Source organism: Panonychus citri, unplaced genomic scaffold (genome assembly GCF_014898815.1).
Source record: "Panonychus citri isolate SS breed McGregor unplaced genomic scaffold, ASM1489881v1 Contig00140, whole genome shotgun sequence".
Classification (NCBI taxonomy): Eukaryota; Metazoa; Arthropoda; class Arachnida; order Trombidiformes; family Tetranychidae; genus Panonychus; species Panonychus citri.
Window position 1 is genome coordinate 750,065 of NW_026515545.1, and position 25,632 is coordinate 775,696.

Below are 25,632 nucleotides of genomic sequence, written 5' to 3' on the forward strand. Positions count from 1 at the left end.
GAATATTATCAAAGGGCATGACCTTGAAAACGGTGTATAGTTAAAAACTCCAATCGATCAATACTCATTGATGATTAGTAATAATTCATCGAGGGTCAATGAACTATGTTCGTTTGGGCATTTTAATCAATCTCATCAACTCGAAGAAAAGTTTTACTTTACAATTAACTGATTTTTGATCAATTTGTGTGTTTCTTTTTGGTTGGACGTTTAATTGTTTACTATTAAAAGAAATAGATTTTGTGTTTTCTATGGTGAAAGATATTTATAAATACAATTTAAATGTTGATATGAAAAAAGGGAAATTGTCAATTGAGAATTGTGAAAGTGACATAGAATTGTTGATGATTAAATTAATCGGTTGATTAATTGTGATTTTTTTTTCGTGTGTTGATTAAAAAAAGTGTTACGATTATAAATTGGTAATCAATTGTAACTAAATTGGGATCATGGTTTTAAGATAATTACAAAACATATTCAATTAGTTGATTGTTGATTGTTTACCTTGATTGGAAAAATAATTAATTGTAATTAATTTTACACTTTACCGTTTTTAATTTGATGGAAATAACTTTAATTGATTTAGTTACTTTTGTTTATCAAATTTATCAATTTGATTTAATTGTTGTCACAATTTTTTGAATTTAACCAACAAAGAGACTTTTTTTTTCAAGACAATTAAATTAACTGATTTTGTTGGTTAACAAATTCACCAAAAAACATAAATCAATTAATTTGGTTAACCAAACATTTGCATCTCTTGATAAGTTAACATTAGAAGGCTTAAGATTTACTGACAACTAAATTAGTTAACTGATTAACTAGGAAACAATTTTTTTTAACCTGAATATTGATCAACAATCAATAATCAACAATTGAATATGATTAACACAAAGAGGAAGAAGATGATTTACAGAAAAGAGGAAGATATTATTTATATTGGAATAGATTAGATTGATGTTCATAAGGTAATTTCGATTGAATAAATTGATAAATGATTCTTTAAATTGTTCCAAAAGTCCAATTAGTTAATCACTTTTTCTTTACTTCCAATAATTGGGGATAATTCTCAACGATATTCAATAAGATTCCATCAATGTAGGCACGAAGCTTTTTATTACATTCCTTTTGTTCCCGAAGTGCAACTCGTAACTGTCAAGGAGAAAAGAGAAACATGATTACAATTAGAATTGAGAATAATTAATAATCTAGAATAATTGAGTTGGATAATCAGTCACAATTAATAAATTGTGAACAGAAAACAAAATAATGTTACATTTACAATGGTGAAACTATTTTATTATTCAATGAGCATAAAGTTGAATCACAATCAACTAATTAGAAGACTAATTTACATCATCATCATAATCATAATCATTAACGACAATCAAGTAATCAACATGTTAATCATTAAAATAAGCGATTGTTATATATAAATTAACCTATTTAATTTAATTCATTCTCATTGTTACAATTATTACATGATTTACATCTAATCATAGAGTTAATTGTGATTAGAAAAATAAAAGTTTGATTAATTTGATGATCAAACTTTTCAATAAACTATTAACCTACACAATCAAAACAAAAAACTTTACTTCAGGTCAATCAACTGTAAATCAACATATAAAAATTTAAGTTAATTGTTGTACTATTTAACTGTGATGGATACACACAATTTAGATTAAATAATTTACTTTGTTGGCTTAATTGTTACAGAAAAACTGTAAACATAATGATTGACAAACATTCCTATGAACAGAAACTAATATAATAAATCAAGTGAGTAATTGTAGTCCACAATTAACTCGACAATTAAAAAATGAACAGTAAACATTTTAACAGAATTAATTTAATCATTGTTAATATAGTGAGAGAGAGAGAGAGGAAAAAAATGCTGAGAATAATTGAATTGTTATAATTATATATTAATTCAATAAATTGATTGATTAATATGATGTCAAATATTAATTGTAAAGGTAAATTAAGTAAATAATGAAGATGATTAAAAGGTAGGGAAAAAAACTTGATCAGTTGATTGTTAGCAATTAGTCAATGTCAAAATCAACAAGTAGCTTGAAAATATCGTAACGAAATGATTAAGTTGAAAGTTAATCAAAAGAAAACATGATTAAGAAAAGTTGATTAGTTTTTTCTTTGCTTCAATTATACTCGATTTTTTAATTGTAACCCAATTAGTTTGCAATCATCATAATGATTATCATCTGATTCCTTCATGATGATCAACTCTTTTTTTCTCATTAAATTATCACCTAATTGGTATGTCTGATTTTCAGATTAATTGGATAAAGTTCATGAGATAGATCAACAATTTAATAATAATCATCATGATCTAGATGATGATATAACAATAATAATTATGCTAATGATGGTGATAAGCAGCATCATTAACGATGAAGAAGAAAAAAATTAACAATTTAAATTTGGATTAATAAATTGTGAGAAATTGAAAATGAAATTCAATTCACTTACAAAGTAATCATCATCAATATAGGGTTATAATTAACTTAATTGTGATAATCCATTGATTGAGTAAACAATTTAGGATTAACGATGAGATTTAATTTTTCTACCTCTCATCTTGATTTGATTTCTTAATTATTTGCTCAACTGACGATGTGTCATTAACATTAATCAAAAAACATCAGACTGGTTTCTTTTTATTGTAACTGATTGTTGATAGTTGCTCTTGATTGTTAGAAACTAAATTAACTAACAATTTAGGTAAACATATAATCAAATTGTATTGTGAAAGTACATCGTTTTAATACTGTATTTAAGTTAATTGTTTTGGTTAATTTTTGTAATTACGATATCATTACTATTATTTAAGGAAACAAAAAGTTAACAGTTATTGAGATAAACAATCAACAATCAAATTGAACCTAAGATAATATTTAATTGAAAATAATTAAAGTATATTAAGCTGTTAATCTAAATTGAATCCTTTTAAATAAATTCATTTCTCAAGTGATTAGTTAGATTAAAATCAGATAATAATAATTAGGATGATGACTGACTGATTGTATTAAAGTTTGTTGACTTTAATATGTTTTAATGGCGATCATGATGATTATTAAAAATTCTGGCTACAATTAAAGTGATAAATCAGTTAACAACAATAATAATAATCATAATCATGAAATAATCATTATTAGTTGTGGTCAGTTATTAATATTTATGTTATTAAATATCAACAATAACAATCAACAGAAAAAAATAACAATTGATGTTATTGATAAATGCAATTTGTAGCCAGAGTTAATTGTTATCATCATTGATTTGATAACAATAACATGATAATCTTCAGTTAAATTTTGATTATTAATTGTAACACTTAATCACTGTGAGATGAAATCCTTTTAACCTAAAAAATTAAAGCGACAACAATTTAGTAACTTAAATGATTTAACAATTCAATCAACGTACTTTTTTTGTTTATAAAGTAAAAAAACTCAAATTACTTAATCTTAATCTTGATCAATCTCAACAATTAACTAATCACAATCTTTATCAGTATCTAATTACAGAAAAAAGGCAAAACTTGTAACAAAACTGTTCTCATTTAATTAATGGTTTAAAATCAATTAACTCACTAAGATGGTTTATCAAAAATTACGATTCTCACCAATCAATTAATAAAAGAAAACAATTTAACCATAACAACAATCAAAAAGCCTAATTGACTTTGACAATCAATATAAACATACAGTTGATCAAAAAAAGTAAACAATTGAAGAAAAAAACAATCAAATCAAATTAAAAGAAAGAAAAAATGAATATTAGATTGGAAGAAACTAATCAAATGCTATTTTGAGACAATTAAAATCCAATAATAAAGAGATCATAACATTGATCAGTTGATTGGAAAGCGATATTGTATTAATAGTCGAGAAAATCTGATGACTGAGTGGGAACAATGGAAACAAATCAACTTACCGGTTCTAAGGAGAGGTTATTCAATTCCTCGGCGAGGGAAGATGCAGCTTCTTCTTCCCTTAGCAATGATCTTCCCTCTTCCAGATGATTCGCCAAAATTTGAGCTTCCAATTCTTCATTCGCTTCTCGTAAATTTCTGTTCTCCTCTTTCAATTTTTTCACTTCTTCTTTAAATTCCAAAAATAATTTAACCTCTTTGGTTTCACTGGTTATACTTGAACTACTCAGTTTCCTCCTGTTATTTGTTGAATCATTGGCTGCTAATTGTTGATTGGATTGATGATTGTGCGACAATGGTGATGATGCTGCTAAAGGTGATGAATAGGATGGTGATGATTGAGAAGATGATAATTGGTGTAAATTTGGTAATTGTTGGCATCTTAAATCTTCCAATTCCATGCTTAATACTTGAATCATCTTAATATTAACTCTTTCATCATCTTTGAGACGTTTATTCATCTCCCTTATTTTGGTTAAATCATTTCGTAATTCTTCAATTTCATCATCTTTACATTTAATTGTTTCTCGCAATGAACGTTTCTCCTCTTTCAATTTATCCACCAAATTTGAATGTTTATGAGTCTCACTGCGAACCTCCAACAGTTCATGTTGTAAACTATAAATTTGCGACTTTAATTCATCACATTGGTCACTTTTTTCTCGATCTGAACGAGCGATGGCAGTTTTCAGCATTTTCTCCTCTTCCCGTCGCCACTCTTCACCTTGTACCTCCAAATCTCGAATTTGATCTTCTAAAGCGTGAATTCTGTATCGAAAGAAAAAGAACAACAAATTCTAGTTAGTAACTTGTCTCCACTAGTACCAAGATTTAGGGTGGGTACAGTTAAGTAAAGTTAATTATAGATTTATAACTAATAACGTGGCATTATCATCGTTTAAGATTAGTAAATATTAAGCTAAACGAAGGTCATTTTTTAAGGTTATCTTATAACTATAAATGACCACTCGAGTTATTAAGTTAACAATGATGATTATGATGATTGTATATCTTGATGATGATGATGATGATGATGGAGATGATGATAATATTGTTGTTGATTCGGTTCCTTGGTTAACTAATTCATAAATAAAATCAAGGTCAATGATGAAGTTGTTTGTAGTTACTTTTCTGTTTGAACAGTTTACAAGTTAATTAAAATTTCTTTTATGTAATAGTAATTAATCAATTTACCCCAAAAGATGAAGATATTTGGACAAATGATTTCTAATTAGAGGAAATTTGGGCAACACTGTAACGATAACAATATGACAAAAAGCGATACAACTTACGGTGATTAACAGTAAATTAATTAATTGATCAAACGTACTAAGGGTTAACATAATAAGGAGAAGTAAAGAAAAATGATCAAGGGGAAACTAATTTGATTCGGAATTAATTGAATAATAGAAAAAAAAGAATATAGAAAATGATCAATTTTGTTCATTGGATTTTATATGTTCTAATTTTGTTTTTGTTTTTCTCTTCTTTTCCATTGTTGTCGTTGGCACAATTAGCTAAATTATTATACTAATCAATCTAACGGATCTCATATTGAATAACAATATCAATTATAGACTAGGTTGTCATTGGCTGGATGTGTTTTCTGTATGAGTATTTGCTACATTACATTAATATGTCAATACTCACCTGGATAAATTGTTAAATGATCAGATCATTCAATGATATTATTCAATAATTACAATAAACAGACAGCAACACAAACACACATACATACAATAAAAATGAAAAAGATTCGTGTTTAAAATTAACATCAGGAGCTGAAGAGATCAACAAATATCCTCTATGATGATTCCAGGTAAATTCGAGTGAAAAAACGATCAAATGATTTCGGTTGCGTGGTAACAGAAAGTATTTGGCGAATAAGATGAGAAAGAGACAAGGTCGATCAGCATCATTAGCATCAAATCATCATTATCGCCATGAGAGAAGCTTATTAAATGCTTATATGAGAGGCGAGTTGTTGTTGCTGCTGCTGGAAAAACACAGAGACCGTTGTAATTGTTGTTGAGGCTGAAACAAGTTTGTACAGTTGATTTCTTGCTCTTCAAGTAATAAATTACTAAATTAATGAGTAACTGTTATAAATGGATAACGGTCCATCCAAAGATTAATTAATCACTAGATGACGTTTAATGTTTAACACGCATTTTCCTAACACGGATCACTTTCCCTCTTTCTGGTTTATTTGTTATCATCAGCATCATCTATCCTCATGTAGGAATGTTATGTCAACCATTAAACAAATTGTTTCCTTTGCTCTTGACAAAGATTTTATTTTCTCACAACCTCCAAAGTGTATCAACAGATGATGAAGGGAATCCAGTTTTTTGTTGTTAATCCATTGATAGTGAGATTATATTGATGTGAAACTTTCCAAAGTATTTAGGTGATTACAGTTAATTTTCATTTTCCAATGAAAAACAGCCAACTCTTCAGATTCATTGATTAACATTCAGCTCCTTCTTTTTTTTGCTTATTCTCCCCAATCGATTTCTATCTTGGATTGGAACCAAAACATTTCTAACCGATAATCTGGTTGTTGCTCCTTCAGGTCAAATATAGTCAACAGCAACTTCGAAAGTACAAATTGATTAAGAATCGAGAGAATCGATCGAAATAATATTTTTATATCCAGGTAAGGGAAAAGAGGGTAAAAAAACTAATCCAAAACAAACGAACGTTGAAAATGAAAAGTGAAAAAGTGTTGACAAAAAAAAGCAGCACATACACACAATGATTACTTTAGATTGTTGATTAAACTTGTTTGCCAATTGAATTTTCAGTAGCAATTTAAACAACAGACAAAAAGGAAAACAGCAGAAAAACTGGTAACCTTCAAAACTATAATTTTTTTTGAAGAATAAAAATAATATCCATTATTATCCACAAGCTGATTAGCTTGGTAACTTCTGGTTAATCTGGTTACTTTTTCGGAGCTCGTTGATCAAAATCATCCATGGATTAACCCTTTTTCCTTTAAAGTAGATGATTACATGTTGATTATTTGTCACCGTTGGTTCATCCTCTTCATTGTTGTCAACATTGTGGATCAGTGAATTTTTTTCCCTCTTCTCAAAAGTATGACGATGATTCTCCTTTTTCTTAGTGACAGAACTTCATGATTCAGTGATCATAAATTTTCGGGATCAAGAGATGAATCTTCATTCTCCAATTGATGAAAATAATGATCTGCAATCATTTACTAGAAATTATCAACAGGTAACTTGGTGTTTCTCCATTTCTTTATAAATTATCACCATATTGTTTTCCTTTTGAACCCTTTTCTTACACCTACAGCATCTCCTTCCGGTTAATGGTATCGTCGCATCGCAAGGCTTGGAAAGAAGAACGAGTTTTCATGAAACCAATTATCAAAATTCTTCAGACTATTCAATTTGTTAACTTTTTCCATCCAGAAAATCGTATCCCTTTTTGGTGATTCCTTATTGTATTATCAAACATTTTTAGGTGAATATAAGATGGCAAAAGAGAAACGCACGTCCGTTGTTAGAGAGATATAATAGCAACGGTAAACACTCACATACACACTCTGTAGACATCAAACTGCTTCGGTAAATGATTGTAATAAGTGTCATTAGAAAATAGGTTATGAAGCAAGTAAGGTTCGAGATTAAAGTGTTCAAAACACAAAACAATATCATTTAGGTCAAATGGTTTTCTACTTTTTTAACAGCCTCAAAATGACATGTTGTGTATTATGTGTGATTGCTTGTTGATTGTTGATTATTGTTGATATTATACATCATGTATTGGAAAGGGAGAAGGGAGAGGAAGAGAGAAACAAAAACCGCTGAGACAAAGAGAGAGAAAAATTAAAACAAATCAAACGGAATCACAATAAAACCAAGATGATCATCATGATTGTCTTGTTCCAAGTTTTAAGATTTAGTTTTCAGTGGTGATTGTTGTTAATTACTCAGTATGTGTTAGTAGTAAATCAAGATACGCTGATGCATAATTGATAATTTTTACCTTTCTCACAACGTGTCAACAGGATATACACACACTGAATCCAATTGGTATTACGCTCTTTTTTCCGTTTCACATGTAATTACCTGTTGATTATGTTTTCTTTTCTCTTTCTTTATCAATCAACAATAATAGATAATAATCATCATCGTTATTCTGTTATTGTTGATGATTGAGGTTATAGATAAAAGTGTTTACCATTTAATTAAATGACTAAATTAAAGGTATTCGCAAATTATTTTAACTGTTCAAAATTTATCTTGTCATCACCATAAATTAAAACATTTTTTCACTTAGTCGATTGAATATCATTTACGTTGCTTAAATTGTATGATTTTTAATCATCATCGTCACCATGATCACAAAAAAAAATCATAATCACGCAGCCATTTTTTTTCATTAAACATGAAGGTAATATTGTGACAGTTAAACTTGTCAATGTTATAATCAAAAGCGATAACTAAATTAGGTGATAATTTGTTGGAAAAATTGTCAAGGGCGAAGACGTTTTTATGAAACTTATACATATGATTCCGTTTCCGTTTAAATGGACACTTACTTGTTTAATAAGCTATTATTATCTTGTTTAACCCGACGATATTTCTCATCATTCAGAGATTGATTCTCTTCTAAAATGGTTATTTGATGTTGTAAGAGATCAATCTATGTTGGAAATTGGTTAACCATGAGTTGCATTTGTGTCCAAAAATGTCATTGACATAATCAAGTTGAAACAATTAATTCACAGTTGATTTGATTTGATTATTATCCAGGATAAGATGATCAAGGGAAACAAGTACCAGTTCGTTAATGGATTAACAGGCACATGAGAAGATGAAGGTAGACATGTGATGATGAGAGATCAAGGTACATATCATGAGGTGAAAAGAGAAAGAAAAAAAATTAGCGACTAATTAGAATTTAATTCCAACTATTTGTTGATATCAAGAGAATAACAAAAGAATAAAAAAAACTCGCATGACAACAAAACAGAAAGTTAGAGGGTTGAAGTTATTATTACATTGGATAAACGGAAATAAGATCTAATTCGAATAACCGTTTGAACTGTTGATTAGTTGAATTGATTGTGTTAATTCAAGAGAAAAGAGAAACAAATCTCGATTGTTATTCGCTGATTAACCAGTAGATGTTAATTGTTCAGGTTAATGTGATTGGTGTTTTAAGAGAGTGAATTTTTTTTTGACGTGTCTTTCTGAAAGTATTGTTGATGTTTTTCTCTTTTACTGTTGGTTAGATTAACATTTTTTCGCAGAAAAAAAAGTGATGGGAAAGGTTAAGAAGAAATAATGAGAATAAAGAAAGTAAAGGTTATTATACCTTTGGTATTACGGCGATCAGTTGACTGTTAATTACCTTTTCATTTAATTGATGGAATATACTATCTTCTAGACTATTTGGATCGTTGACCAGGTCATCACAATGGTAGGATAGGTAACCAGATGAAGGTGAACTTGGTTGTGAAGATGATGTTTGGTCTAGTGAATTATTGGTGAATATTCGTTCACTTTTAGATGAATCATTTCTCTCCAATGAAACGTTATTTGGACCCATAACAACAATTAAGGCAACAGAAAGAAGACGAGATATCACAGTAACAATTAGAAATCACAATTAAAGACATTCAAATTTGAATAGAAAATATGATGAAGAGCAAAATTAAAAAAAAAAGAAATGTCAAATGTCAAGCAGCAAAAAGAAAAATAGAACAAATTTAAGATCCAATACACATTCACATAGAAAAATAGAATTAAAGATGGAGGGGAAAAGAAAGAAAAAGAAAGAAAAATGTAAAAAGAATAGAATATCAAGAGCAAAGAAAGAAAGGAAAAGAGAACAACTTTAAACTATGAAAGACAAAATGTTAGAATCGAGAAGAAATTAAAAGGTGACCAAAAATGGTGGTGAATGTGAACATTAGCTGATTAAACTACAAGTCACAAAGGAGAGAGAAGATTAAAATTAGATTAACTAATTAATGGAATTAGAATTAAAAATGAGAGAGAACAAGTTTGTCCCAAAACAGAATTGAACTTAAAGTAACTCAACTCAGCACAGGAAATGAAAACTTTTAGAAAGAAAAAAGGTGAGACTGAGAGAGAGAAGGGGAAGGAGAGAAGGTGAGAAAGAGAACATTTGGAAAAGAAGGGAAAAGAAAAGTCGAAAGGGAGAAGAGAAAAAACGAAGACACAGAAAAAGAAAGAGAAAAAGAACATAAAAAGGGAGGGAGAAACGCGACCATGCGAAAGGGAAATAGAAAGAGAACCGAAAATCGACACAACCAGTTTCATCTTCCATCTTTTTTTTATTAATTGTTCTTCTTAATTGTTTCAATTTATTGTTGATTTTAATCGATTTAGTGATTACTTTTATTAACTGTGATTCATTTATTTCACTTAATTGTCTCAACAATCAGTTAATTGTTTTTCTTTCATAATTAATTGTTTTCATTTTCTATTCTCTCGCCATTTTGTTTACTTTTTCATCTCTCAAACCTTTGGGTTAACCTTTTTCTCTCTTGTTGATCAATTTTACTCTTCTTGGTGATTTAATTTCTTGTTAATTGTAACAATTGTAACAATTTGGTTGTAACAATACAGTTAGTTAGAGAGAATTCGATTACTTAATTATTTAATTTGATTGTGTTGGTGCTTTTCTGTTGAACGTCCGCCATGTTTTTCTTTCCTCTTCCCTCTCTTTTTGCTTGATTGCTGATTGTAAATTAGGGAGTTGTTCCGATTATGTTTATTAACCGAATGATTAGAAATGCTAATCAGTTAAATTGTGCAAAGTTAATTGTTAATCAGATGATTTGATTAGTGTTGTTAACAATCTTCCAGGTTAAATTGATTGAACATTAACGTTTTCCCATTAATCATCAATCAATACAAATCATTAACTGTAACGTTTTGTATGTTTCAAGTTTTCATTATTATTTGCAAATATCACAAAGTTGACAATCAATGATTTAAAGCAAATGTTTCTAATCAACTGTTGATTTATCAACTCTCTCTGAATCATCGTAATAATTAAAATAAATCATTTACCTTTAGTTAGTAGATATGATTAACCAAGACAAACAAATGACGTAAATTAATACAACGATTCACTAAAAAAAACTAAACAACAAATAATCAAATCAACAATACGACTCATTGTAACCTTGATTATTTACTCAATCAGTTGAAGATCAAGTAAACAATTAAAGACAAAGAGAGACAATCAAATTGAAAATCAATCAACGATCAACAAATCAAGTTACCTGGATGTTAATTAATTCAATCTTCAATTGTGGACAATTAATTGTTACCAATCTTTAATTCATTGATTAACCTTCATCTGTAAACAATTAATAATACAAATATTATTAATTAATTATTCTTACTAATCAAATAATAATGTTGAGGTCATTAGAATTTAAGTGAAACATAAACATGATTAAATTGTAACATGTTAACGATTGTTAATTAACACGAACTACAAGTTAACTAAACAGTTAACTGAGACACGATTGTTTACTTGAGAGAAAACAAAATCAGTAACATTGAATGATTAATGTTAATTAATCAAGAAATTAACTCTTACAGAATCAAATTATAATTATTAATACAATTATAATTACTTATAAATGATAAGATACAAAAAGTTTACAATTTGTTTAACCAACAATTTAACAAACGGTCTCCACAGTTGATGAGTTGTTGGTGTTAATTATATTTTCTTTTTTTTACAATTAAAAAATTGTTGATTAGAGTTAAATATTTCCGTTGGATAGAATTGATTTGCAAAATCAATTGTTACAATAATTTGATTCGTTCTCGTAATATACATGTAAAAGTTAATTTTGAGCAGGTTGATTGTTGACTGTTTGTTGTTAATTGTTGTTCTTGCCGAAATCCGTAACTTCCGTCAACCTTGAGACACTTGATTTAGATATGAGTTGTTATCGTTTTCTTATTATTAGTTCCGCTCCTTTAACGTTTCTGGTCACGAAATCGCAATACAATTGTTTTGTTGAGAAAAGTCCGAAAAACGGTTTCCATTCAATATCGTGACCTTTTTTGATCCTCCATCTATTGTTTGGATCATAATTAACGTCCATCATGGTTGCCCCTTTTCAATTGATTCGCTGATTGCTCATCTTTTGATTCTCTGTCAATTTCACTACAAGTGACCTTTAAATCAAACACTGACCATTGGTCCGTCGATGGTCATTAGTTGATAACAAAATAGGATCAAAAATTATTAATTTGAATAACAAAACAAATTGATTTCTGTTGATCTTTATAATATCCTAGTTGTGGTTTTGATTATACGAAAGTGATTTTCTTGATTCCTTTTTGATTCCATTGTTCTCTGTTAACTGCTTTTTGTAGCAATTAACTAATTGTACAGTACATTGATTTAACAGCTTTCGTTTGTTTGTTAACCAATGCATACTTGATTGTTTCCACTTTTTCCACTCCAATGGTCGGTCCAACGTCAAAATAAATTTGAGCAGCTAAATATTTGGTTCTGTTGATGAACATATTGTGAGCTTGGTAACAATTTTCAATCTCATCTTTGACATCAAACTTTGATTTAGGAAACAATTCGATAAACTTTCCTCCTTTGATTTCTAATTTAGATTCAATCGAATCAAACCAACGGGCAACTGTCAATTTCGTCTGTTCAATGGTCACACACATGGGACGATTATCGGTGTGCTTCGTTGAGACAATTTTACTCGTTACAAAACTAACACGACGATCGTTAGTTGATGGACTCTCATCAACTAAACTTTTTCCAAACCAGATTCGGATAAATCGTATATAGTCAAGTCCCGATTTCGCTAAATAGTGTCTCATCCGTCGAGTATCCAAACTGGCCCCTAGAAAATACAAACATGTAAATTGGATAACAGAGAAAACGATTAGTAACAAGATTTAAACGATTTCTAAATGAAAACATAGCACAGATTGTTTAGAATTTTAATTCAATCGGTTAATACAGTTTCTAGAGCAATTTAATCATCTCAGTAACCATAAAATTGGTTAAGTTTAAGATGAATTATTGTGAAAAGATTGATACTCATCACGAGAAATAAATCAGATCAAATTATTATGGGAAATGGTCTCATGGGTGTTTTCAAATTTCATTGAGTTCTAACTGATTTTTAACGTAATTACAACATTTTTCAAGCGTGAATCTAATTTGGTGTAGTTTTTTACTCGTACAAAGAAAATGATGATTACCTAATAGTAGTTTATTACGTTTGAGATGAACTAACACCTTAAAGTCAATGAATTCCCATATTGATCATGTACTGAGAAATTCTGTCCATCAAATGAGAAAAGGTTAAAAAAGGCTTAATGACCTGATACAAAGGGAAAATTTTTCTCTTCTGCTCCGTCAGAGATTCTGCTTAATCATGAAGTAAACAATTCATTCAATATGATTAAATTTGATTCAATTCTATTTTTTTCTCTCCTCTATCAATCATTGTCAATGGGAGAATCTTGAAATTCACCTTCTAGTCTCTCTCTCTTTTTCATTTTCATGTCTATTTAACTCTCTCTCTCTCTCTCTCTCTCTTGATCACATTACGATTTAAAATGAATCCTTGAACTGAATAGTTAAAATTACAACAAAAAAGAGATAGAGAAGATTAAATTAAGCATAGAAACATTATAAAGATTAGGTTGAGATAGGGCCTGAGAGAAAATGGTTAATCTGGATTGGAAAAGAAAAAAACTCACTTGATTTCATTGGAGCCTCTTTGGTCTCAGCTGAGATGAAAATAAGCTCTGGATCTTGAGATAACCATAACATGGCTCTATCACTGATATTAGAGAAAGATTCATATTCAGGTTTAAGAAAAACCCCACCCGAAAGATGCTCCGGAATAAAATCTTTAAATCCAATCGTCATCCTCTTTGAAATTTCATCGTCATCTAAATAAACTCGGACAAATTGAAGAATCCCTTGAATTTCATTTAGATTACAGCAAACAGTCAATTCGGGATCACATTCAGTTAAATCACGAGTTTCCGATGAAATATTAACCGTTTCAATATTAATTATTCTGCCCGAAGATCCATCGGCTGAGGTGATTTCATTATTCAATCGAGCGACAACATGATCCAAATTCTCAAAGGAACCATCACTTAAACGAACAGGCTCAAAATCGATGTAGCTTAAATTGACAATCTTTAACATGGGATTCACTCGTTTCTGCATCCACAATCTAATAAAACAGAAAAAAGAGATGAGCGAAAAGACAATCAAATTAATTGTTGGAAATACAAAAGCGAAAGTGAAATTTATATAGAAACACAAAGAGAAACAAGAAATGGAGGCAAAAATAGAGAAGCCATAAGAGAAATAGAAACAAACATGGCGAATGTTGAACCAGAGCGATTAAGTGAACACACGCACACAAGAAAACAATTCACTGACAATTAAGACACAATTAAAAATAGATTACTAGAGGATTGGGTTAATATAGAAAATAAATTAATAAAAATGGCGATTGAAAAAAAAGACGTTGGTAACAAGAGAGACGTTGGTTAATAGGTTGACCTATGATTGTGACTCTTGAAAATGGAAACTAGAAAGAGAAAAATTTAAATAATTAAACGAAAATCAAATGATTTAGATGATTAATTATATTCCATGATAGATAATCACTGAATCTGATGAGCAAATAACATTGTTAACACAATAGAAATGATTGATTAATGAAAATTGATGACATGTTGATGGGAAAATATGTAAACAAATGAAGAATGAGATTCAATTGGAATTCATTTGAATTGTAATTGTAATTTTCTCACATTAATCCAGTTCTATGAATACAAACAAATGACACAGAAATCAGAAAATCAACTAAACACAAATAGAAAACAATCAAAGAATCAAATCAAATCAATAATTGGAAGAGAAGAAAAAAACCAACAATCAGCTGAGAAATTTGAACAAAGAAAAAGAATAGAAATTGAGAGAAAAGAGAATTAAAATTTTGTTATTCTTTTCTATTCTCAATTAATTGCAATTAGAAAAATTGATCAACAATTTAAAAGAAGGATGAGTTGATTAATTAGAGAAAAATATGAGAATTAATTAACTTACCTGAGGACCGAAAGAGCGGATTCAACGTACGGACCATTAACATCTAAAGTAATTAGAGAAATAAACAAATTCTAATTTGATTTGATTCTTTGATTAACCATCGAAAGTTAATTGTAAACAAATGATTCGCAACTTTTAAATTGAATGAAAAATCAAATTGATTAATTGATTGGAAATTGATGATTCCAATTGATTGTCATTCAATTTACTCTTGAAAGTTAATTGACAATCAATAGAATGATGAAAATGAAACTAATTATAAATGAATACAGACTAACCTTTAATAAGAGATAAAGTTAATCGGTAAACTATTGATTGTGAAAATTAAGTTAATCATAATTTTCAATGTTTTCTGACAATCGATAAACTAAATTAATTAACTAACCTTTAACTCCTTGATGATAAGCATCTCGTGTTTGTCTTTCCCAAATTGAGACACAATAAAGATCAGAATCTCTGAGGTAACTTGTAATTCCTGTCTCACAATTAACTAATTCCCAATCATAAACAGTTCGTAGCCAACGATTAGCGATTGTAATTAAATCTCTGTGATTAATTGTGAAGAAAAACAGAAAAGAAATAGAAATTAAAATTGTCAATCTAATCGAAAAGGAAGAAGAAGAAAAAAACTTTTTCTCATCGAAAATCATCAAATTGTAATCAACTAATTGTGGACAATTAGATTTACCCAAATGAATGATAAGTTGGTTTTCCAGTGTCAGTGTCAGTCCCTTTATAAGAAGGCACAAAATCAACGAAAGTAAATTTAGTTCCCATTGGCATATCATTAGATTTAATTATCGGCTGTTCGGGAATATTTGATTTAGCGATATAATCTCGTCTCTTTTGAGCAAATAAGTGCATCATCTTGATTGTTTACAATTAGTTAATCAAAAAGGTGAACCGAATCACCTTTTTGACTTTAAAATATGAGAAAACAAATATCGAGGAGTAAAAACTTATCACAAAATATTAGTAGAAACAATTAACTTGATATATATCGTTAACGTGAGATCGATGATATTGATGATGATTAGATGACATAATTTAAGAAAATTAACTTAATTGTCAGAGGGAAATATTGAAACCAATTGAAGTTAATGGTCACTTTTTTTTGGGTTATTCTTTTCACTCCAATTGGTCAACATTTCGATAATAACTTATTGATAAGTTCGTGGTGGGTTTTGGCTGATAAGTGGGTGAAAGAGTCAAAAGGAAGAGGTGGGAGGAAGATAGTGAGAGGAAGAGGAAGAGGAGGAGGAGAAGAGGGAGAGGGAGAAGGAAGAAAATATTAATCTCGAAGGTGGAAGAAAATTTTATCCACTCGAACCATCAAAGTCCATGCTTGGAGTTACTCTTGGTTCTGTTATTATTATTATTATGATAAACTATCAATACTATTAAATGATTGTATTGATTAGAATTACAATTTAATGATTATTACACTTATTTCATTGTCTATTGATGAAGCTAAAAAAAAGTTTTGTTTATCATTTGAAAATAGATCATTTGAATTATGATACAGTTAATTATTGATTCTGTCTGGGTTGATTGTTGATTCTTTTGTTGTTTTCTGTGTATAAGTTGATTGTTAATGATACTACAAACTAATTCAAAATAAACTTTCAATTACATTTAAAATGAAATGTGCAACTTTTTGTTTAATTAGTTTTTCGATTCTTTTTTCATCAGTATCATTAACTACGATAATTAGAAAGATTTTTTAATAACTTCGAACCAGTTAACCTGCCAACAAATCAATGATCAATGTTATCATAGGTCAAGGTCATTGGGGTCGTTTGAAGACTTTTTTTGGACAGTTGAATATTTAATTACTCTTATTCTTGAGTTTCAATTAAATTACATCAACTAATCTAACCACATTCTCTGTGATAAATTTTCTAGACTCTTTCGAATACATGAAAAGTTTTTCCAAAGTTCGATCAATATTATTTACTAATCGAAAATGAAAAACTTAACCTTTTTGCTTTGATCGAATTGGTTTTTTCTTCCTGTTAATCAACTGATCATCAATGCTTGGAATCAATGTATATGATTGATTGAAGGTTCAAATGAAATTATTGGTTGAAATTTTAATTTGCTCTCAATTGTTTGGTCATTAGAAGGAAAAGTTTTTCGAAACTACGAAAATGAAACTTTTCGTTGCGCGCGGAAAATTCAAATATTCTTTTTATCGCTCGTCTCATTTTCCACCAACAGGTGGCGGTTCAAAAAAGAACAAAAATTTTCCCACCGAAGTGGGAGGAGCTTCGGAATTTTTCTCTTCTCTAATTTAAACTCACCTTTTCCCCTTCTCATTTATATCTTTGTCTCTCTCTTTTTTTTTATCTCTTTTCTTTAACCTTCTAAACAAAAAGAAAAATCATTTCTTCCCCTGAGAGCCGCGCCCATTTACCTTCTAACTTGTGTTTAATTCCATTTCGCATTCACCTGAGATTTTATTATTTACTTTTCTTCTCTCTTTTCTCTCTTTCTCTTTTTTTCTCTTGACATACAAAACGAAATGTAACCCACCCCCCAGATGGCGCTGCTTTCGAAAAACAAGTTTCTTGGTTGGAACTTTTTCTTTTTTTGTTGTTCAAGTTTCTTTCTCTTTCTCTTGTTCTTGAAACATTTGAACTAATTCCTATTAACTTAGAGAATAATAATTATCCATTCAATTGTTATCAAGGAAAGAAACTAAAGAAAGAAAAAAAAAGAAATATCAAGAGAAAGAGAAAAAGAGAGAAGAACAAAAATGGTAAATTCTCTTCTACCCCAAAGATGGCGCTTCTAATGGATCTTCAATTTCTCTTCACAATTGGAATGTTTGATTTTTCCACTTTTATTGTGAATTTTTTTTTTCTACTCTCAGATTTAGTAAATTGTTTATCGATTAATATTATTTAATTTCTATTGTTGATTGTTACTCGTTCATTTGATAGTTTTGTCAATCTCTTCTTCTTTTGTCCTCCTTCCCTTTTTCCTCTTCTCTCGTCAAACTCCACCAAAACTCCATCTTCATCATCATCTTCATTTCTCATCTTTAGCTCTTCTTTTTTTTTCATCTTGTTTTCCCACCAAGGAATGGCCAGTGTCCGTCGCTATGCAAATATCTTGGTTACCGGAACTCCAGGTACTGGTAAGACTTCAGTTTGTGAGAAACTTTTAAGTTCCCTCCATAATTACCAATACATCAATGTAAGTGAATTTGCTGCTGAAAGGCAACTTTACATTGAATATGATCATTCACTTGAATGTCATGTATTGGATGAAGATGCTGTTGTTGAACAGATGAGGCCTATCATGGAGGATGATCAAGGTGGTGTCATTGTTGATTTTCATGGTTGTGACCTTTTCCCTGACGATTGGTTTGACCAAGTTTTCGTTCTACGCACTTCCAATACTCCCTTATTTGATCGTCTATCGGATCGTGGTTATTCACAGAAAAAGCTTGATACCAACATGGAAAGTGAAATATTTCAAGTCATCTTGGATGAGGCAAAAGCAACTTTTGAGAAAGATATGATCAATGAATTGAACAACGATGAACCTGATGATCTAGATGCTAATGTAAATCACATTCTAGATTATATAGAATGTCGCAATAATCGTCATTACGATGAACTAAGATAAACCAATAACCAAATATTCACACATACACACAAACATACACACAATTTATCCACCTAATCGTAAAAGCAATGACGGGAACTGGCAAAGCAAAGTTTTCTGCTTTTCATCGCAATAATACAAATAATCACAATCATATTAAGAAAAAGTTGATGAGTTAAAAAAAACCAGAGATTGAATTAAATGGTGAAAAAAGGGGTTTGATAACTTTTTTTTATTCTATTTATAAAACATTTTGACAAAAAAAAATCTTAACAAAAGCAATCATTATGTGCAACAAGTAAGATGATATTATACAATTTTTTTTATATCATTGTACATTAATCTCATCATTTAGCAATCCATAAGACAGAAAACCAATCAACTTGAATCCATAGGAATTTCTTTATCCTCTTCGTCTTCCACCTCCTGTTTCACCTTTACCACATGATCACCACCCTCCTTCTCTTGTTCAACATGATCATCATCATCATCATCATCATCGTCATCGTCATCATCCTCCTCCTCCTCTTCACCTTCTCCTCCTACTCCTCCTCCTCCATTTTGTTCCTCTTCATCATCACTTGGCATCTCAGCTGTCTCTTGATTAGGATCTCCTGGAAGATACTCTTGAACCAAGTTCAGAATCAAGTTAAGCGCTTCTTCACTGAATCGCTCCTCATTTTCCTCAATTAATAATTGAAGTTCTACCAAAGTAGCCGGTCGATTGTTAATTAACTGTAATTTCTCGGCTTTAGTAAGTCGTATACCTTTTGCTTTGATAGCAAGTAAAAAAGCTCTTATTGTATCCTCACTTTGATAGACACAAACATTGGTCTCCTCCAAATATTTAAGCGCCTCATATGTCACCGTGGCCAAGTTTTTCTGATCCTTATGTTTTTTACTCTCCTTTACCTCCTTCAATATGTTCAAAACTTCATAATTACTACACAAAATGGTTGGTTTCTTGATTATTTCCATTATGTTCTTTTCTCTCTTTCGTTTTTTTTTGTTCTTTTCTCCTCTTTACCACAATCACCACCACACCTTTGATTGAAAATCCCCAAAAAAATTACAACCACTTTTGTTGGACCTTCAAGAAAAAATATCTCCAAGAAAGATAATATGTAAACGAACCAGCGAAAAGCTCAAATTCTCTTGTATGATAATTAATGTTGTAACTTAACAATAAACTAAGTTGAAGAAAGAAAAAGAACCAAGAAAACAAGTGAACAATTTACAATTTAAATTGATCAAAACTAAACAATTTAAACAAAACACATGAGACAAAACCAAATAAACTCACTTTTTGTATCCATGGTTTTGATTCAACTCGAGGGAAACTCATGAACCGGTCGATTCAAATTCCTCGTGACGGTTTCTTGTGGCGTCTCACGGGCTACAAGGGACTAGAAGACACAATTAAAATACGAAATTAGATCAAAATTACGTCGATACTAAGAAATTAAAAAAGGAAAATAAAATATAAACAGTGATCGTTAATTAGATAATCATTTTTATCCAAATAGAAAAAGAGTTTCAGTGGCTCCATCTCTCGGTGAAAATGAAACAATTTAAATTATCAATAGAAATTTAAACTTAAACAATTGAAAGAAATTAATTTCTATTGGGATTGTTAATCAATTTATGGTGAAAAGAGAGTTTGAATGATTAATTTTTTCGATAAAGGAAATTAATTTATGGATCGGAAATTATGATCAATAATAGTTAATTGAGTTCGTTTATTTGTTAATATCGAATTGATAAATTAACAATTAACAGATTTTCTATAATTATCGATACTTATATGGAATTAAAGGAAATTATTATTATTATTTGCCTTTTTGTGAATTTGTGTTAACATTAATTATTACGATGATTTGATAAATTGTGAAGCATATGAATCACAATTAATTTAGTTAATTTGGTGAATTTTTCTTCCTTCCACTTGATGAGCACATTTTTTTCATTAGATTAGTTAGTTAATTGTTGGTAATTATAATTATGTTTGTCTGTGCCAAGTTTAGCTTCGAGCGAATCAGCTATTAACTCTTTGGGTTAAATAAATTGCTCTGAGAGAGAAACAAATTTAGTTTAAATTGTTATAAATATAAACACAAATTTCAAGTAAATCACTAAGAAGATTAACAATCAAGGTGAAGAGAATTAAATTCCAAAATTAGCTATAAGGAATTTTTTTTAATGCTAATTAAGTGAATTTACAATGATAGACTAAAAATTGTTAATCGAAACAATTAAAATCAAACATAATCAACGTTAAATTAATCATTTCCTTTTAATCATCATCCTGAACACAATCATTATCAGTTAATTATTATGTAATAATAATTCATCAAGCTTTCATTAGTTAATCATCACCACGAATCTTGATTAAGGGCTAAGAATCAAATTCTAACCACAAATCAAACAACAATTAACAAACTAATTTAGAGGTGATGATCAAGATGATCAACATGATTAGGCGACTTTTTCGTAACGAAATAAATATCAAGACATTTTTACGCCTCGAAGATAATTCCAAGCTTTTAGAACGTTTTTTTCATCTAACTGTACATTTCATCTTTATCATCATCATCATCATCATCGTCTCTTCTCTTCTCTCTCTCTCTCTCTTTCTCTTTCTTTATTTCTTTCGTCAGAAGAAAACGTAACATCGAATCAGAACAAACTGTTGAAAAGTTTTTTCTCTTCCTCTTTCTTTATCATCCTCATCATCTCTTTTTCTTCTCTTTCTGTCTTTTTTATCTCTCTCTCTCTCTCTCTCTCTCTCTCTCTCTCTCTCTCTCTCTCTCTCTCTCTCTCTCTCTCTCTCTCATCTTCGCCATTATCATCATGTTAGTTCATTTTTAGATCTCTGGTTTTCTCGAACCAGAGAGAACTGATTTGTCTTCTTTCTGGTTGGTTGTTGAATCTTTTTCCCCACATTTAAAGCAACAATTAAATTTGATTGTTTACCATCTTTTTATGTGTCTTTCCCTACCATCTACTTTAATTGTTGATTAAATTGTTTCTCTTACTCTTGGATTGTGTGTGTTACCTCATCATCTTCATAATCATCATCATTATCATCTGATTGTTAATTGTTAACTTCGATTTCGAAAGAAAAAAATTTCTTCTTCTTTCCTACTTTTTTTTTGTTCTGTGATTTCCTAATTGTTGTGATTAAGTTAATTTCTTCTCCCTCATCAGCTGATCAACTTCAATCATGTCTGGACAATTAATTACCGTTCGGATGAACCGAGGTGATGCTTCATCACCCTGGGGATTCAGGCTACAGGGTGGTAAGGATTGGGGAACACCTTTAGCAGTTTCAAAGGTAATTAACTGACTAATTTGATTGTAACAATTAAGAGAGTGACAGGAATCTATTTCCCTTATTAACTTAACAATTTACAATTGTTTTCTTTCAAAGTGATTATAATTATTGTTGATTGTTCATTTTTCTTAATCATCATTTGATTGATTACTTTTGAGCTGAGAAATTGGTTTTTCTTGATCATCATTAATTTTGTTTTCTTTTTGTATTTCATTTCAAGTGATTAAGTTAATTGTTGCCTTTTTCTTGTGTCTGTCTTTCACTAATTGTTGTAATTGATTAAAGTTATTGGTCAGGAAAATAAAGGTTAATAGTTAATCTGTCAATGATTAACATTCAAAATCAGTTAGTGATATTTTAGCTTCTCAATTTATCCCAACATCTCCTTAATTGTATGCAATTTAACACGATTATGTCAGTAATTAAGGATCACTTTTGATCATTTCAACTTTGACCAGTTGATTGTCCTTGACCATAACAATTTGATTGACACATTGACATTGTTTTTTTTTACCTTAATCTTTTTTTCATTCATCTCAAAATTCAACACTAAGGTGGGTTAGATTGTTGATTAGTGTTAATTGTTGACTGTATCTATCATGATGGATTAAATATTTAAACTTGATATTGATCAATCTAGTGCAGCTTAACCTTAATTATCACCGATTGAAATGATTTAAACCTTTACAATTAAGACAATACAATTGACCAGCGAATGTTGTATCAACATTTTATCATCAATTCATCTAAATCAAAGTCAATTCAGTTGATTATCATTATCTATCTGTTGTTGTCTAGTTAATTGTTACCTCATTGATAATCAGTGACAACATCAACTTCAATTAAGTCTCTGAGATGAAGGAGCCGGTGTCTAAATGAGAGTGTGGTGGTTAATTAGATAACGAAAGCGAAAACAAGATCACCAAGTTGATTAGGAAAAAGTTTAAGGGAAGATGAAGTAAATCAGTAAATTAAGAGTAAACCAAGTTGATTAATGAAATTGTCGACAATCAACCTTACAATGAGTTGAATTTTTATCTCAATTTTGTTTACATTCATTCAATAGAAATACAAAAGAGAAAGAGGAAGATGATGATGAAAAGAGATGAAAGAAAGAAAAAGAAAGAGATGTAGATTATGAGAATGAGATGAATATTGAAGATTTAGATTTAGATGATGATGATGATGATGAAAAAGATGGCGAAAAATCCTGAATGGTGATGAGATTCTTGAGTGTAAAATGTTAACAATCCCGATGCGTGTTCCCGTTTAGCTTTGCTCTTAACTTGGCAGCATAGAGTATAAACCAATCGAGAAGGAATCTGAAGACAACGAAAGAGAGAGAGAGAGAGAGATGATAAGGATGAGGATGAAAATTTTGACAGAAAGAAAGAGAATGATAGAGAGAAAGAGAGATGATGATGATGATGAAAACGATTCATACCACTTACCATCTTTGGTTGCTCACTCTGACTTCTATGTGTTTGTGTAAATGGTTACCAACGTAATCCAAGCTACTCCAAAATTAGGTCTTCCCCTTGGGTTAGAAATGATGAGTAGAGGGAAAAGTAAAAATTGAAGCATCACCACCACACCAACGAGTATTTATTACCAACCAACGAAAAGAGAAGACGAAAACAACCTTAAGGAAAAGACGAAAAGTACATGTAACATAAACACATCGAAAAAAAAAACAAATGCCTCAGGGGATAAAGGGAAAAACACAGACAGTGAGAGAGAGAGAGAGAGAGAGAGAGAGAGAGAGAGAATATTGATCGAAGTTCCTGAAATCATCTTCTCTACCTGTAGATTATTATTAGAACTGGAAAAGAAAAACAATATCAAGGTGACACAATTGGAAAAAAATCTCAACAATCAACTCATAAGAGAGACACAATAAGATATGATTAATGATGATAGTTGTTGAATTGATAAAGAAAGAAAAACAATTAATCAAATGAGTTAATTTGCTTTGGATTAACAGATTAACCCTGGAAGTTTAGCTGAACAAGGTGGATTACAAGTCGGCGATTTCATAATTAAAATCGGCTCTTCGAGTGGTCAAGAAATGTTACATCATGAAGCCCAGGAAGCGATTAAAAGTGCCAAGAATAATCTTGACCTTCAAGTTCAAAGGTAAATAGTAACAATTAACTAATTGCTTAAACTTTAATCGTCAAAAGAATCAATATATTATCATGTTTGAGTAGAAATGAAAGAAAAAAAAAAGTTTCAGAATGAGAAAGAAATCAATTAATCGTAATTGCGAAATTGTGAACGAAAAGAAATAATCAATTGAATTTACTTTAATTGGAGTAATAATATTTACTAAATTGTGGTAATTAACTGTTAGTTACGCGTTTTAATTGTAAATTAACAAAAAGATTAACATTGATTTGATTTACTTTTGTTTTCAATTGTCGTCTTGTTTTCTTGATTGATTGTTACGTTAATTTATATTAGTGTTCAGTTAATTTGCTTCCTAATTGTTGTTATTAATTATTGTATTTAGGTGTCGTCGATCTTTATTTTAAATCAAATCAAATGCTCTCGTCACAACAATTAAATTGTCATCGGCTGTTGAATCAAAAATAAAAACTTCATCAGGAATCAATTGCAATCAAATCAACCGTTAATTATGATTATGATTACAAAACAAGAATTAACAATCGGATTTACCGTTATAATCTCGTTATTGAAAATTTTGCTAACAATTTAAACTTTTAATTGAAATTTTAATGCTTAATTTAAGTATATTGATCATGTTAATTATATATAAATGAATTTTAATCAAATTGGATAAACCAAATTAACTAAATGATTAGATTTTAATCATCTAATGATTGGCAAAGGAATGAGAATAAAGAAATTAATTAATTTGTATTCGTATAACAATTTAACTTTTTCTTACTAATTATTATTAATTGATTCGGAATTTAAATTTTATCAAAAATGAGATGAAATTGCAAAGACAATTTGTTAATTGTCGAAGGTGAAAAATGGTAACAATTTAGTGGAAATAAAATAAAAATGAGAATGAGAGTAAATTATTATGATTGTAAATTGTTTCAACTGAATTAAGTTGATGATCATGTCAATGTTGATGATGTTTTAACAACAATTTGACATTTACAATCTAATTATAACCAAAAGGGACTGATTAGTGATTAGAGTTATTTATGTATTTATTTATGAGAGATTTTGATTTGTTTGATTGCGAGAGAAAAACAAAATTAACTAATAGAAACCAGATAATTATGATTAACCTTTTTCTACGTTAATTATAATTAGAGTTGATAAGATTAATTAGAATTGATTTGGTTTTTAATATTTGTATCATCAAATTATCTCTTAATTGTTGTTATATCTAATCAGAGGTGGGACATTAACTTGGCGACCAACGGTCACTGCAGTTGGTGATTTACCTAAATCAGGAACAATTAACTCAACACCAACATCTAATTCAACACCACCAGCAACATTTACCAAGACATCGTTGGCAAAAACTGGCCGGTAAGTGAATTACTTTTAATTGTTACCGAGAAAAAGACACAATCAGTTAATTGTATTTCACATTTTCGAC

The 25,632-nt window shown here is 29.6% G+C and overlaps 5 protein-coding genes and 1 long non-coding RNA gene across 8 annotated transcripts; 2 read left to right on the forward strand and 4 right to left on the reverse strand.

Moving 5' to 3' along the window:
* Positions 1–108: 108 nt before the first annotated feature.
* Positions 109–10,054, reverse strand: LOC128394698 (rab11 family-interacting protein 4B-like). Of its 2 annotated transcripts, none has more exons than XM_053355057.1 (4): positions 9,311–10,054; positions 8,532–8,635; positions 3,961–4,726; positions 109–1,152 (listed from the first exon to the last, which is right to left on the reverse strand). In XM_053355057.1, the coding sequence occupies exons 1-4, from the start codon at positions 9,542–9,544 to the stop codon at positions 1,033–1,035; spliced, it is 1,224 nt and encodes a 407-aa protein (XP_053211032.1). In that variant the 5' UTR covers positions 9,545–10,054; the 3' UTR covers positions 109–1,032. The 2 variants fall into 2 exon arrangements, with proteins under 2 accessions (XP_053211032.1, XP_053211033.1); XM_053355058.1 differs by having other exon boundaries at positions 9,347–10,052.
* A 1,530-nt stretch (positions 10,055–11,584) lies between these two features.
* LOC128394693 (uncharacterized) lies at positions 11,585–15,979 on the reverse strand. Its single transcript, XM_053355049.1, has 5 exons — positions 15,789–15,979; positions 15,486–15,646; positions 15,101–15,143; positions 13,729–14,216; positions 11,585–12,860 (listed from the first exon to the last, which is right to left on the reverse strand). Exons 1-5 carry the CDS (start codon positions 15,965–15,967, stop codon positions 12,370–12,372), a joined length of 1,362 nt encoding a protein of 453 aa, XP_053211024.1. The 5' UTR covers positions 15,968–15,979; the 3' UTR covers positions 11,585–12,369.
* A 1,472-nt stretch (positions 15,980–17,451) lies between these two features.
* On the forward strand, positions 17,452–18,940 carry LOC128394711 (adenylate kinase isoenzyme 6-like). Its single transcript, XM_053355071.1, has one exon. The coding sequence runs from the start codon at positions 18,188–18,190 to the stop codon at positions 18,734–18,736; it is 549 nt and encodes a 182-aa protein (XP_053211046.1). The 5' UTR covers positions 17,452–18,187; the 3' UTR covers positions 18,737–18,940.
* On the reverse strand, positions 18,923–20,193 carry LOC128394709 (DNA-directed RNA polymerase III subunit RPC9-like). Its single transcript, XM_053355069.1, has 2 exons — positions 20,019–20,193; positions 18,923–19,905 (listed from the first exon to the last, which is right to left on the reverse strand). The coding sequence occupies exon 2, from the start codon at positions 19,691–19,693 to the stop codon at positions 19,094–19,096; it is 600 nt and encodes a 199-aa protein (XP_053211044.1). The 5' UTR covers positions 19,694–19,905; positions 20,019–20,193; the 3' UTR covers positions 18,923–19,093.
* Positions 20,194–21,578: 1,385 nt separating this feature from the next.
* Positions 21,579–25,581, forward strand: LOC128394714 (PDZ and LIM domain protein 7-like). 2 transcript variants are annotated; one of them, XM_053355073.1, is made up of 3 exons: positions 21,579–22,049; positions 24,034–24,185; positions 25,425–25,581. In XM_053355073.1, the coding sequence occupies exons 1-3, from the start codon at positions 21,939–21,941 to the stop codon at positions 25,564–25,566; spliced, it is 405 nt and encodes a 134-aa protein (XP_053211048.1). In that variant the 5' UTR covers positions 21,579–21,938; the 3' UTR covers positions 25,567–25,581. The 2 variants fall into 2 exon arrangements, with proteins under 2 accessions (XP_053211048.1, XP_053211049.1); XM_053355074.1 differs by lacking the exon at positions 25,425–25,581 and adding an exon at positions 24,562–24,782 and having other exon boundaries at positions 21,581–22,049.
* On the reverse strand, positions 22,059–24,018 carry LOC128394715 (uncharacterized). Its single transcript, XR_008326443.1, has 3 exons — positions 23,853–24,018; positions 23,501–23,691; positions 22,059–23,371 (listed from the first exon to the last, which is right to left on the reverse strand). It is a non-coding gene; the product is annotated as an uncharacterized LOC128394715 (long non-coding RNA).
* Positions 25,582–25,632: the final 51 nt, after the last annotated feature.